At 41.6% G+C, this 14,521-nt stretch overlaps 1 protein-coding gene across 1 annotated transcript; it reads right to left on the reverse strand.

Moving 5' to 3' along the window:
• Positions 1–5,310: 5,310 nt before the first annotated feature.
• On the reverse strand, positions 5,311–6,492 carry LOC138929338 (uncharacterized). The gene has a single exon (XM_070288781.1). The coding sequence runs from the start codon at positions 6,490–6,492 to the stop codon at positions 5,311–5,313; it is 1,182 nt and encodes a 393-aa protein (XP_070144882.1).
• Between the last annotated feature and the right edge of the window lie 8,029 nt (positions 6,493–14,521).

A 14,521-nucleotide genomic window follows, 5' to 3' on the forward strand; every position in this document is an offset into this window, starting at 1 on the left:
CAACTCAGCTAATAATGCATGTATCCACTTCAGAATTTGTATTTATATTAGTTTTTACACTGTTAATACATTTGCATACTCAGGTATAAATTTGTAAACAAAAATTTCACAACTCAGCTAATAATGCCTGAATCCACTTCAGAATTTGTATTTATATTAGTTTTTACAAGGCTAATTCATTTGCATACTCAATTGTAAATTTGTAAACAAAAAGTTCACAACTCAGCTAATAATGCATGTATCCACTTCAGAATTTGTATTTATATTAGTTTTTACACGGCTAATACATTTGCATGCTCAATTGTAAAATTGTAAACAAAAAGTTCACAACTCAGCTAATAATGCATTCACTTCAGAATTTGTATTTATATTACTTTTTACACGGCTATACATTTGCATGCTCAATTGAAAAATTGTAAAAAAAAAGTTCACAACTCAGATAATAGTGCATATATCCACTTCAGAATTTGTAATTATATTAGTTTTTAAATGGCTAATACATTTGCATACTCAATTGTAAATTTGTAAACAAAAAATTCACAGCGCAGCTAATAATGCCTGTATTTTGTATTTATATTAGTTTTTACAAGGCTAATACATTTGCATACTCAATTGTAAATTTGTAAACAAAAAGTTCACAACTCAGCTAATAATTCATTCACTTCAGAATTTGTATTTATATTAGTTTTTATACGGCTAATACATTTGCATGCTCAATTGTAAAATTGTAAAAAAAAAGTTCACAACTCAGATAATAGTGCATATATCCACTTCAGAATTTGTAATTATATTAGTTTTTACATGGCTAATACATTTGCATACTCAATTGTAAATTTGTAAACAAAAAGTTCACAGCGCAGCTAATAATGCCTGTATTTTGTATTTATATTAGTTTTTACAAGGCTAATACATTTGCATGCTCAATTGTAAAATTGTAAACAAAAAGTTTACAACTCAGATAATAGTGCATGTATCCACGGCAGAATATGTACTTATATTAGTTTTTACACGGCTTTTACATTTGCATACTCAATTGTAAATTTGTAAACAAAAAGTTCACAACTCAGATAATAATGCCTGAATCCACTTCAGAATTTGTATTTATATTAGTTTTTACAAGGCTAATACATTTGCATACTCAATTGTAAATTTGTAAACAAAAAGTTCACAACTCAGCTAATAATGTATGTATCCACTTCAGAATTTGTATTTATATTAGTTTTTACACGGCTAATACATTTGCATGCTCAATTGTAAAATTGTAAACAAAAAGTTCACAACTCAGATAATAGTGCATATATCCACTTCAGAATTTGAAATTATATTAGTTTTTACATGGCTAATACATTTGCATACTCAATTGTAAATTTGTAAACAAAAAGTTCACAACTCAGCTAATAATGCATGTACTTATATTAGTTTTAACACGGCTAATACATTTGCATACTCAATTGTAAATTTGTAAACAAAAAGTTCACATCTCAGCTAATAATGCATATATCCACTTCAGAATTTGTAATTATATTAGTTTTTACATGGCTAATACATTTGCATACTCAATTGTAAATTTGTAAACAAAAAGTTCACAACTCAGCTAATAATGCCTGTATCCACTTCAGATTTAGGTAGGTAGGTAGGTAAAGTGGTGAGGCAGCCCTGGCCGCCTCCAATTGTAGCAGAGCTCCGTTTTGATCCACACCCTCGATTTGCTGTTGTCTGCGCCCTTCTTAGTACCAACCCGTGTCATTCAGGTAAGCTAGGATGGCCGCTACTGGCTGCCTCCCAACATCTCCTAGTGACTCGAGTTGGTGTGCTCCGAAGTGTCGGGCTCTTTGTCTGTTGAGTGCCGGGCAGTGGCACAACAGGTGCTCTGGTGTCTCCTGCTCGCTTGGTTCCTTGCAGCTTCTGCATTGTGGGTTGTAGGGTAGACCCATCTTGCAGGCTTGCGTGCCTATTGGCCAGTGGCCGGTGATGGTTGCCGCTATCCTCCTGATGTCCTTTTTGCTCTTGGAGATCAGTTCTGCGGTTCTCTTCCTATTGAATTCTGGCCAGCATAGTTTCGATCTTCTGTGCTCTGCCTTCGTCTACCATTCCTTGCTGGCTAGTTTTTTGAAATAGTCATGAATTTCCGTCTGGACTGAGTTCAGGGAGATCTGTATGTCTGTTGTTGATGAGTGTTCTTCTGACCCTTTTCTGGCCAGCTCGTCTGCTTTCTCGTTTCCGTCTATGTCATTGTGTCCGGGTACCCAGGCTATTTGTACCCTGTTGTCTTCTGCTAGTCTGTTTAGTGCCCCTTTACATTTGGCCACTAGTTTTGAATTCGTCCGTGCTTGTGCGAGGGATTTGATCGCCGCCTGGCTGTCTGAGTATATCCTCACCTTGGTATTCCGGAGGCCTCGGTCTAGCGAAAGTTCGGCAGCTTTCAGTATCGCGAGAACCTCCGCCTGGAAAACCGTCGTTGACTCTGGGAGGTGGAAGTATTCCTCCACCTTCCAGCTCTCGGCGTAGATTCCGGCCCCTACTCCGTCGCTCATCTTTGAGCCGTCGGTGTAGAGTGATACTTCGTCCGGTTCGGTTACTCTCCCTCTCTTCCAGTCTTCCCTTGTAGGGTATATAGAGTGTAAGTGTTACCGAATCGCAGTTCGGTTGTCATGTAGTCTGTGTCTACTGTCGTCCGATAGTTTATCTCGTTCAGAATCCTGCAGTGCCCGGTGTGGTAGTCTTTCCAGCTTTGGCTAGCCTTAAGTCGTACCGCACCTTGTGCTGCAGTGTTCCTGATGAAATGCTCTATCGGTATCATGTTCAGGATGGCGTTCAGCGCCGCCGCGGGGCATGATCTCAGTGCTCCTGTGGCTCCTGCGCATGCCGATCTCTGTATCCTTCTTAGTTTCTGTACGTTGTATGCCCTAGTTAATGCTGGCCACCATACTAGTGCTCCGTATGTGAGTATGGGTCTTACCACCGCTGTGTAAAGCCATATTATTATCCTGGGGTGGATGCCCCAGTTCTTTCCGAACATCTTCCTGCAGGAATAGAATGCTATGCTTGCTTTCTTGACTCTCTCGTTGATGTTTTGTTTCCATGACAGTTTCGCATCCAGTATCACTCCCAGATACTTTGCCTGCTGTGATATCTCTAGTTCTATGCCATCTATCTTTGGCTTTGTAAAGCTGGGGATCTTAGTTCTTCTAGTGAAGAGCATTAGTTCCGTTTTACTTGGATTTATGCCCAATCCGCAGGCTTTTGCCCATGTATTGAGTTTCGTGAGTGCCCTTGTCATTAGTTCGCTGATGACGTCGGGGAATGGTCCTGAAGTGAGTAGAACTACGTCGTCTGCGTATGCTACTACTTTTACTCCTTCGCTATTTAGTGTTCTTAGTATGTCGTCCATGTTTATCAGCCAGAGCAGTGGGGACAGGACTCCCCCCTGAGGTGTGCCCCTCTTCACAAATCTTGTGTGATGAGTGCCACTCAGTTCGGCTGTTATCCTCCTGCTCGTCAGCATTGCGCCAATCCATGCTCTGATGCCTCCCTCTACTCCTATACCGTTGAGGGAACTCAGGATGGAATCCGCATTGACGTTATTAAAGGCTCCTTCTATGTCCAGAAAGGTGGCCATGGCGTAGTTTTTGAAAAGTAGGGCCTTTTCTATGTATCGCACTACCTCGTGTAATGCTGTTTCCGTGGATCTGCCTTTCCTGTACGCATGTTGCGCATTGGAAAGGTTTTTCTCCGTTCTTTCTCTGATGTGGATATCAATGATCCGTTCCAGTGTTTTCATTAGGAAGGAGGTAAGGCTTATCGGCCTATAATCCTTGGCTTGGATGTGTCCCCTTCTTCCTGGTTTTGGTATGAAGACTACCCTCGCTTCCTTCCATGGAAGTGGTATGTGTGCTGTTTTAATGCATGCCTGGAAGATTGCTTGCAGCCATTTTCCCGTGCTTGCTTTCGTTGTTTGTAGCATTGCCGGTATTACTCCATCTGGACCCGGGCTTTTGTATTTGTCGAAGGAATCTATCGCCCAATGGATTCTTTCCATGGTGATGATCTCTTCTACTTGTAGCTGCTGGTCTGCCCCCTGGCTTTCCAGTATTCTAGGTTCTTCTTTTTGGTTTCCTGGGAAATGCGTATTCAGCAGAATTTCCAGTGACTCTTCAGCCGACGTACTTCCTGTCCCGTCGGGTTTATTTATGAGCGTGGGGCTTGTGTGTCCTCTCGATAGGATTTTACTTAGCCTCGCCGTATCTTTGACTCCTTCAAGCGATTCGCAGTAGCTGCTCCAAGATTCCTTCTTGGCTACGTAGATTGCCTTTTTGTATTCTTTGTGTATTGCTTTGTACGGCTGCCAGTCTTTGGTTCCGTAACTTGTGTTGAAGGCTTTTCGAACTTTCTTTCTGAGCTCGCTTAGCTCTTTGTTCCACCATGGAGGGTATGTCTTCTTTGAGTATGTTAGTCTGCATGACTCTTTGTAGGCTTTGTTCAGGATATTTGTGAAGTCCTCTACTTCCTTGTCTATTCTCTCCGGGGTGGATCGAGTCTTGATCCTTCTGTCTTTGACCTTTGACTGTACAATCTTTCCGTATTTGTCCCAGTCAGTGTTACGAGGGTTTCGCTTCGGCGCCGTTTCGCATATCGGCATCACGAGTTCGAAGAATATGTATCTGTGGTCTGAAAACGAATCTTGTGTAGAGACTCTCCAGTTTCTTACCTTATAATCGCTATGCTCCATTTGGAGGGTTATGTCTAGGACTTCCCAGCCTTGAAATCCTTCCGTACTTGGAAAGATGAAGGTGGGCGTGTTTCCCTTGTTACAAATAGTGACGTCACGACATATAATACTATCGAAGAGAGACTCACCCCTTTCGTTTGTCTCCTTACTTCCCCACAGTGTGTGCCTTGCGTTGGCATCGCACCCGAGGATGAGCGTCGTCTTAGTCTCCTCGGCCCACTGCATCACCCTATTGAACGCTTCAGGTGGTGCAGGTTCGTCGTGGGCCATGTATCCGGAGGCTATTAGTATGGCTGTCCCATCCGCCGCCTTGAATCTTGCCACTGCTAGATCTAAGTTGCTGAGGTTGGGGTAAAGAAGAGCATTAAGATTGTTTTTAACGATTATACCCGCCCTCGGCCTACCTGTCGAGTTTGTGTATAGTGTTGTGTATCCCTTTATGGCCATGCCAGAGATTCGTCCGTCTCTAGTCCATGGCTCTTGTATAAGGCCGATGTCGATGTCCTTCTCCCGGAGAAGGACCCCCAGATTAGCTGAAGCGTGGGAGCTGCGCTTCAGGTTTATCTGAACGACCGTCGGCATTAGATTGGGGTGGTGTTGGGGGAGCTGTCGTCGATCGCCAAGTCGTCCAGCAGCTTGTTGGCGTCCTCGACTTCGTCTTCTAGTATATCGTCCGGTTCGTCCAGGAAGACCTTCACCTTGGCTTTCCTGATGCCGTACCGGACCTTGTTGTCAGCTGCCTTCAGCTGTTCTAGGCAGCGCTGATTGATGAGGAACAGATATGGCTGGCTGGTCTTCATCTCTCGTTCGGCTTTGAGAATGGCCCAGTCCTCCATGTCGACTCCCTTGTTCATTGCTCGCAGAGTCTTGATCACCCTTTCATGGCTAGACAGCCCCTTGGGTAACCAGATGCGAGCTCTGGGTCTCCTTGGGATGTCCCTGGCGGGGACCAGCTTAATGCTAATCCCCTTCCATGCCTTGCCTAGTCTGGCAACGCAATCCGCCAGGAAGTCCCTCGAGAACTCGTCGTCGCATCTGATCACCCGGTGCCCCCTAACCATGTCCGAGGAGTCAAAGGAGGGTGACTGGCCCGTTGGCTCGGACAGTAGTTTGTCAGTTACCATCTCTGCCAACTGGGTCTCGACCTCCTCCCATTTCTCCATCAGAAGGCGTCCGTCGTCGTTGAGCTCATCAACAAGTGCCATCGCGAGGCTATCTCGGGCCACCTCGCTGAATTTCTTCGCCGTCTTGACAAAAGTTGTCGGTCTTGGGGCGCCCTTCGCGTCTTTGGCTCTCTTCGGAGCGCTCTCACTCACTTCTTGTGAGCGGTTACGCTTCGTTTGGGGAGGCAAAAGCGTTTCTGGGTGCTCCTTTTCGAATCGCTCATATTCCTCGATCACTGCGAGGTACCTGGCTTTGTCTGCCAGGTCGCGCGGATCGGCTTTGCCCTCCTTTTCGTTCCTTGCTATTTTAGCGAGGATGAAATGGGCCTTGCTAGCTTGCGCCTTTCTTTGTTGGTGGGTCCACGGTTTTGACTTCCCGTGTTCGCCTGTCGCTTTGGCTTGGCTTGCCGCTGCTTTGCTTGTTGTTGGTTGTGCCGCTTGAGGTGTGCTTGTCTTAGCATTTCCCTCTGAAATGGACGGAGCCAGAGTCTCATCATCCGAGCGCAGTAGCTCCTCCTCGTCCAATTCACTATCTGTTGCTGGTTTTTGGGGTTTTACCTCTCCCACGAGGTCCGAAGCGGATTTTTTTGTTGTGTCCATGTTCATAAACGCCCGCGTTGCTCGACAGGGCGAGCGCGGCGGGCCCGAGGGGTTTGGGGCATTGAAGTTAGGTCGACCGTGGCTTCGCCCCTAAGCCACGGCAAGGCTCGTTCCGACCTAGGGTTGCCCGGCCCTAGGAAGGCTCCGTTCTAACACAGCTGGTTTACCCCTCAGCTGCGAACCTTATAGTCAGTGGGCACGGGTCGCTTTACACGCCTGACTTGAGGGGAGGCAGTTTCAAGGCTTGCCCATGTCTTGGTAGGGATTGGGAGTCAGAGGATTATTGGGTGCGGGATTCACAAGAGGTGCCGCTCGCATTGGCCGTACCGTAGTACGTTTCCAGGAGGTACCACGCGGAGGACCTTCTCCGAAGAGAAGGTGGTGTCTATCAGACTGATATTCACCTGCGAGTCGACTTGGTGTTACATTTGAGCCAAGGAATATTCATCAACAGTTGCCCTGTTGACTTTGCCTTGGATTGTCGCACCCTTACCACCCACTTCAGATTTAGTATTTATATTAGTTTTTACACGGCTAATACATTTGCATACTCAATTGTAAATTTGTAGACAAAAAATTCACAGCTCAGCTTATAATGCATGTATCCACGGCAGAACTTGTACTTATATTAGTTTTTACACGGCTTATACATTTGCATACTCAATTGTAAATTTGTAAACAAAAAGTTCACATCTCAGCTAATAATAAAATTTGTAAACAAAACCTTCACAACTCAGATAATAATAATGCATATATCCACTTCAGAATTTGTATTTATATTAATTTTTACATGGCTAATACATTTGCATACTCAATTGTAAATCTGTGGACAAAAAGTTCACAGCTTAGCTAATATTGCCTGTATCCACTTCAGAATTTGTATTTATATTAGTTTTTACAAGGCTAATACATTTGCATACTCCATTGTAAATTTGTAAACAAAAAGTACAAAACTCAGCTAATAATGCATTCACTTCAGAATTTGTATTTATATTAGTTTTTACACGGCTAATACATTTGCATGCTCAATTGTAAAATTGTAAACAAAAAGTTCACAACTCAGATAATAGTGCATATATCCACTTCAGAATTTGTATTCACAACTCAGCTAATAATGAATGTATTAACGGCAGAATTTGTACTTATATTAGATTTTACATGGCTAATACATTTGCATACTCAATTGTAAATTTGTAAACAAAAAGTTCACAACTCAGCTAATAATGCATGTAGCCACGTCAGAATTTGTACTTATATTAGTTTTAACACGGCTAATACATTTGCATACTCAATTGTAAATTCGTAAACAAAAAGTTCACAGCTCAGCTAATAATGCATGTATCCTTTTCAGAATTTGTATTTATATTCGTTTTTACAAGGCTAATACATTTGCATACTCAATTGTAAATTTGTAAACAAAAAGTTCACAGATCAGCTAATAATGCCTGTATCCACTTCAGAATTTGTATTTATATTAGTTTTTACATGGCTAATTCATTTGCATACTCAATTGTAAAATTGTAAACAAAAAGTTCACAACACAGATAATAATGCATATATCCACTTCAGAATTTGTAATTATATTTGTTTTTACATGGCTAATACATTTGCATACTCAATTGTAAATTTGTAAACAAAAAGTTCACAACTCAGCTAATAATGCATTCACTTCAGAATTTGTATTTATATTAGTTTTTACACGGCTAATACATTTGCATGCTCAATTGCAAAAATGTAAACAAAAAGTTTACAAGTCAGATAATAGTGCATGTATCCACGTCAGAATATGTACTTATATTAGTTTTTACACTGCTTATACATTTGCATACTCAATTGTAAATTTGTAAATGTTGGGATTTTCCCCCCAACGCAGGTGCATGAGTATCCGGATTAAATAAGTAGACTTTAGCCGTTTCGGCTTAATACATATACATAAGTTTATTATATATTGAATGGAGAACAAAAGAATGGCACGCAAGATCGACTGCTCTTGAATCCACGCCGCGCAAGACTGAAATCAAAAGTGTGGCCAGTTGAGGATAATATGCTGGCCAAAACGGTCCTCAGATGGAGTTACCAGATTGGTACTTTGGATGAGGCGCTTAATTCGAACACACCCCCTCAAAGTAGCAATCCTATACTATATATTAGTTATGCCCAAAGAAAGAATACAATTATTATGCTTGCTACTGCATAATCCTTTGGTGAGGACATCAGCGGGCATCTTCTCAGTCGGCATGTACGCCACCGTGATATCACCACTCTTCTCCTTCTCTTGTATGAAGTGGTGTCGGACATCAATGTGTTTAGTCCGAGGATGGAAGCCGAACCCCTTCACCAGTTGTTGTGCGCTCTGGTTGTCGTTGAAAATTCGGACAGAATCACAGGTCGATCCGATCCGGTTAATGAGAGCCTTCAAATACAGCGCCTCCTTAACGGCTTCCGACATCGCCAAGTACTCTGACTCAGTACTCGACAAAGCCACGGTACGCTGCTTACGCGCCTCCCAGGATATGGAAGCGCCTGCCAGGATGAACGCTTGCCCTGAATAAGAGCGACGGTCGGATAGGTTGGACCCCCAATCCGCATCCACGAGGCCGTAAAGGTCATCTCCAGTCTTCTTGAAGAGTAACCCAAGCATCTTCGTACCCTTTAAGTACCGTAGGATACGCTTCGACGCCTTCCAGTGCTCGGCTGAGTAGTTGGAGTTGAACTGACTCAGGAAATTCACTGCAAACGCGATATCTGGTCGCGTAGAAAATGCAAGAAACATAAGAGAACCAATTAAGCTTTGATAAGGATACCGTTTCATCTCCTCCTCGTCTGGGTTCTCTGGTCGCTTCAGTGCTGATTTGGACTCGATCGGGGTGATAGCCGGCTTGCAGTCTTCCATGCCGTATTTTCGAAGGATAGCGTCGATGTACTTCTCTTGGCTCATGAAGACTGTCTGCTGCCTCGCATTCTGTTTGAACTCGATTCCCAAGCACGTTTTGACAGGTCCAAAATCCTTCATCTTGAATGATGCTCCCAAGTGAGCTTTGGTTTCAAGCAGCCAATTAGGATAATTTGATGCCAAAAGCAAATCATCAACATATATGGTGACAAGTAGAAACTTTCCGTCTCCTTGCTTGACAAACAGGCATGGATCTTGCTCAGTTGGGTTAAGTCCGATTTCCTTAAGCTTCTCTGTAAGCTTGCAATACCAACGAAGTCCTGATTGACGAAGTCCGTAGAGTGCCTTTCGTAGTAAACAAACAGGATCTCTCATTTGTTTTAAGGATTTTCTCCAAAAACATGCTGCCTTTCTAAAATCTGTCGATGCTAACTCCTGCTTTGATCCGATTTTCGCGTCTGATTCCAGCTGCTCCATGAACTCGCTGAAACCCTCAGGTATATCCATGAATACCTGCTCCTCTAGCTCACCGTTGAGGTAGGCAGTGACGACGTCCATTTGGTGAATTTCCATCTGAAATTCTGCTGATAGAGCAACCAATAGTCGCACTGATGTAAATCGCGCTACAGGTGAGTAGGACTCAAAGAAATCTTCTCCAGGTTTCTGAGCATACCCCTTGGCAACCAAACGGGCTTTCTTTTTTCCCAAGCTGCTGCCGTCATCTTTCGTTTGGAATACCATCTTGTTTCCAATTACTTTGCGTTTTTCCGGGCGTTCTGTTATCTCCCAAGTTTTGTTGAAGACTTGGGCCATAAACTCGTCTTCCACTGCGCGTTTCCAATGAACTGCTTCTTTGGATTTAAATGCTTCTTCTAATGTTAAAGGATCCCCTGTTACTGCTAAGAATGCCAATTCGCAGTCCTCAAATTCGTCATCAATCGATGTGTCATTTTCTGCGGGATCATTGTTGGGAGTTTCATCTTCCTGTCTTTGCTGATACATCTTACGTGGCCTCCCACGCTGTCCGGTTCTCAGCAATTTTGGGCGTCCTCTGCCCCTTTTCTCCATAACAGGAGTCTCTTCTTCTACTTCACTGCTGCTAGAGGGTTCTACTTGTTCGTCCGGTAAATTATCAGTCATCTGAATAGACAATTCTCCCTCAGGTTCGTTCTCGTAAAATTCTTCATATTTACTCTTGAACCCTGATGTATTCATAAACTTTACATCATTGCTCACCACGATGGATCTCCTCTGAGGAGAATAAAGGCGATACGCTTTCGACTCTGCAGCGTATCCTACCAGTATGCATTCCTCAGATCGTGACTCAAACTTTCCCTTATTCGTGCCTTTTATTAATGCATACGCCTTCGTTCCAAATGTACGTAAATACATTACCGTGGGAACTTTACCTGTCCAATAGGTGTAGGGTAGCTCCCCAAATAGAGCCTTCGTTGGGCACCGGTTACGGAGATAGGAAGCCGTGCTAATAGCTTCTGCCCAAAATGACGGAGGAGCCCCCGCTTGCTTCATCATGCACCTGGCCATTTCTACCAAAGTGCGGTTCTGCCGCTCTGCCACGCCGTTTTGTTGAGGAGTATGTGGCGCTGACAGACGTCTGCTAATTCCGCTTTGTCGCAGGAATTCGTCGTTACCTGCTTGTTTGTTACCTGTTACATTTTCTGCTAAGGCTTTGAACGATTTAAACGCGTTTAATACGTCCGACTTTTGCTTTAAGAAATATACCGAGCTATATCGCGAATAGTCATCGATAAATGTAACGAAGTACTTGCATCCGCTTTTTGGCTGTGTACGCATCGGTCCACACACGTCACTGTGCACAATTTCTAGAGTTTTCTGCGATCTCTTTTCCGTAGCACTTTTATACGTATTTGCCGTTTGCTTTTCGCTGATGCAAATTTCACACTGCGGTAGTTTGTCATTTTCTTTTAGCTTCATTCCGTGAACTTTTCCACACAACGCCATTCTCTTTAAGTCTTTTTCGTTTAGATGGCCCATCCGACGATGCCATGTTTCTATTTCGCTTTGCTCTTCGTTCACTTTGTTTGCTTCATTCTTTTCGGTATTCAAATAATACAAATTTCCGTACTTCTTTGCTCGAAGCCAAACTTCATTATTATTTTTCATAATTATCGCTTCTTCCTTACGAAAACGCACTTCGTAACCTTTTTCCGTTATTTTTGAAACAGAAAGCAAATTCTGACGAAGATCCGACACAAATAGCACTTCTTTAAGGGTGATCTTCTCATTCCCCTTTCCTTTAATGTCTATCTTCACGTCACCAACACCATTAACCTTCGTTGTGTTGCTGTCGGCCAAATGCAATGTTTTTTCAATGCTTTTTATTTCACCGAACAGATTCTTATTGGAACTCATATGTGCCGAGCAACCGCTGTCCAGACACCACATGTCATTACGCCCTTCGGCTATGAATGCGTGTTCATTCACGTTCATCGTCATCTCCTTTTTGTACCGATTTCCGTTGGTTTCGCGATCCTCGTTTTTCGCACTATAGCTGCTCTCTTTCGGCTTCACTCGACAATTTCGCGCTATATGTCCTACCTTGTTGCACACGAAGCATTTTCTGCTCTCCTTTTGAGGCTTGCCTTCTTTAGCTGTTTTCTTTTTGTTCGCGTACAAAGCACTTTGTTCTTCGCGGTCACTTTTCGATTTTCTTGCCTCCGATTCCTCTAATATTTTAACACGGAGCACGTCTGGACTTGGCAAGTCGTCACGTGTCTCGATCGCACACCTAAATGTCTCGTATGAGTCGGGCAAGCTGTATAGCAAGAGAATCGCGAGCAAATCGTCTCCAATTGTCACTCCGATCTCTTTTAATTTCTTCACCGCATCGAAGAAACCGTTGATGTGAAGGCGGGCGTCGTCCCCCTCACTCATTCGCGACAATGCTACACGCTTTAACAAGCTGGCCTTTCGCACTGGCCCTTTTGATTGAAATGTGGTTTGCAATTTCAACCAATAATCTCTGGATCTGGTGCAATCCTCGATCAAACCTAACTCGGATGTACTTATCGCCAAAAGTATATCTGCTCGAGCTTTCTCGTCTTTAATGGTCCATTCTGCGAGATCACTTTCATTAGTGGGACACTTTTTCGTACCGTTCACGTATGGCCATAAATCATTCTTCACAAGTATAGCACACATTTGCAACTTCCATGTATCGTAGTTCTCCGCGTTTAGCGGTTCGATGCGCATGTATGTACCCGCCATTTTTCACAGCGTCTCTCGTGTCTCTCCTTTCGCACTTATTTAATTTTCTGTCTTCGATACTACGCGTCCTGGGCCCATAACCTGTTGGGATTTTCCCCCCAACGCAGGTGCATGAGTATCCGGATTAAATAAGTAGACTTTAGCCGTTTCGGATTAATACATATACATAAGTTTATTATATATTGAATGGAGAACAAAAGAATGGCACGCAAGATCGACTGCTCTTGAATCCACGCCGCGCAAGACTGAAATCAAAAGTGTGGCCAGTTGAGGATAATATGCTGGCCAAAACGGTCCTCAGATGGAGTTACCAGAGTGGTACTTTGGATGAGGCGCTTAATTCGAACAGTAAACAAAAAGTTCACAACTCAGATAATAATGCCTTAATCCACTTCAGAATTTGTATTTATATTAGTTTTTACAATGTTAATAAATTTGCATACTCAGGTATAAATTTGTAAACAAAAATTTCACAACTCAGCTAATAATGCCTGAATCCACTTCAGAATTTGAATTTATATTAGTTTTTACAAGGCTAATACATTTGCATACTCAATTGTAAATTTGTAAACAAAAAGTTCACAACTCAGCTAATAATTCATGTATCCACTTCAGAATTTGTATTTATATTACTTTTTACACGGCTAATACATTTGAATGCTCAATTGTAAAATTGTAAACAAAAAGTTTACAACTCAGATAATAGTGCATATATCCACTTCAGAATTTGTAATTATATTAGTTTTTACATGGCTAATACATTTGCATACTTAATTGTAAATTTGTAAACAAAAAGTTCACAACTCAGCTAATAATTCATGTATCCACTTCAGACTTTGTATTTATATTAGTTTTTACATGGCTAATACATTTGCATACTCAATTGTAAATTTGTAGACAAAAAGTTCACAGCTCAGCTAATAATGCATGTATCCACTTCAGAACTTGTGTTTATATTAGTTTTTACACGGCTAATACATTTGCATACTCAATTGTAAATTTGTAGACAAAAAGTTCACAGCTCAGCTAATAATGCATGTATCCACTTCAGAATTTGTAATTATATTAGTTTTTACATGGCTAATACATTTGCATACTTAATTGTAAATTTGTAAACAAAAAGTTCACAACTCAGCTAATAATTCATGTATCCACTTCAGACTTTGTATTTATATTAGTTTTTACATGGCTAATACATTTGCATACTCAATTGTAAATTTGTAGACAAAAAGTTCACAGCTCAGCTAATAATGCATGTATCCACTTCAGAACTTGTGTTTATATTAGTTTTTACACGGCTAATACATTTGCATACTCAATTGTAAATTTAAAAACAAAAAGTTCACAAATCAGCTAATAATGCCTAAATCCACTTCAGAATTTGTACTTATATTAGTTTTTACACGGCTAATACATTTGCATACTCAATTGTAAATTTGTAAACAAAAAGTTCACAACTCAGCTAATAATGCATGTATCCACTTCAGAATTTGTATTTATATTAGTTTTTACACGGCTAATACATTTGCATTAGGGTTGTTGTTTTTTAAAAAAATATCGTATTGATGATATTTGCTGTTAAAAAAATATCACTCGATGATATTTGAAAATATCATAAAAAAATATCGATATATTGATTTTTTTTGAAATTTTTTTATTTTTAGCAAAACTTGGATAAAGATTTCCTGTTTCTGAAAATTTGGGTAGATTTTGAACCTAAAAATCGTTATATTTGATTTCATTAATCATTAACATCAAATAAGGGCCATTTGACCAATAATAGACTGTTTTGAATTTAAATTGTGAATAAAAATCGTCGAACTTAAAATGCAAATATTATACCCGCTCTCAAGCAACTCTTATTTACGATCCTTGGTATAGAAAAAT

This window comes from Drosophila kikkawai, unplaced genomic scaffold, assembly GCF_030179895.1.
Source record: "Drosophila kikkawai strain 14028-0561.14 unplaced genomic scaffold, DkikHiC1v2 scaffold_143, whole genome shotgun sequence".
NCBI classification, from domain to species: domain Eukaryota; kingdom Metazoa; phylum Arthropoda; class Insecta; order Diptera; family Drosophilidae; genus Drosophila; species Drosophila kikkawai.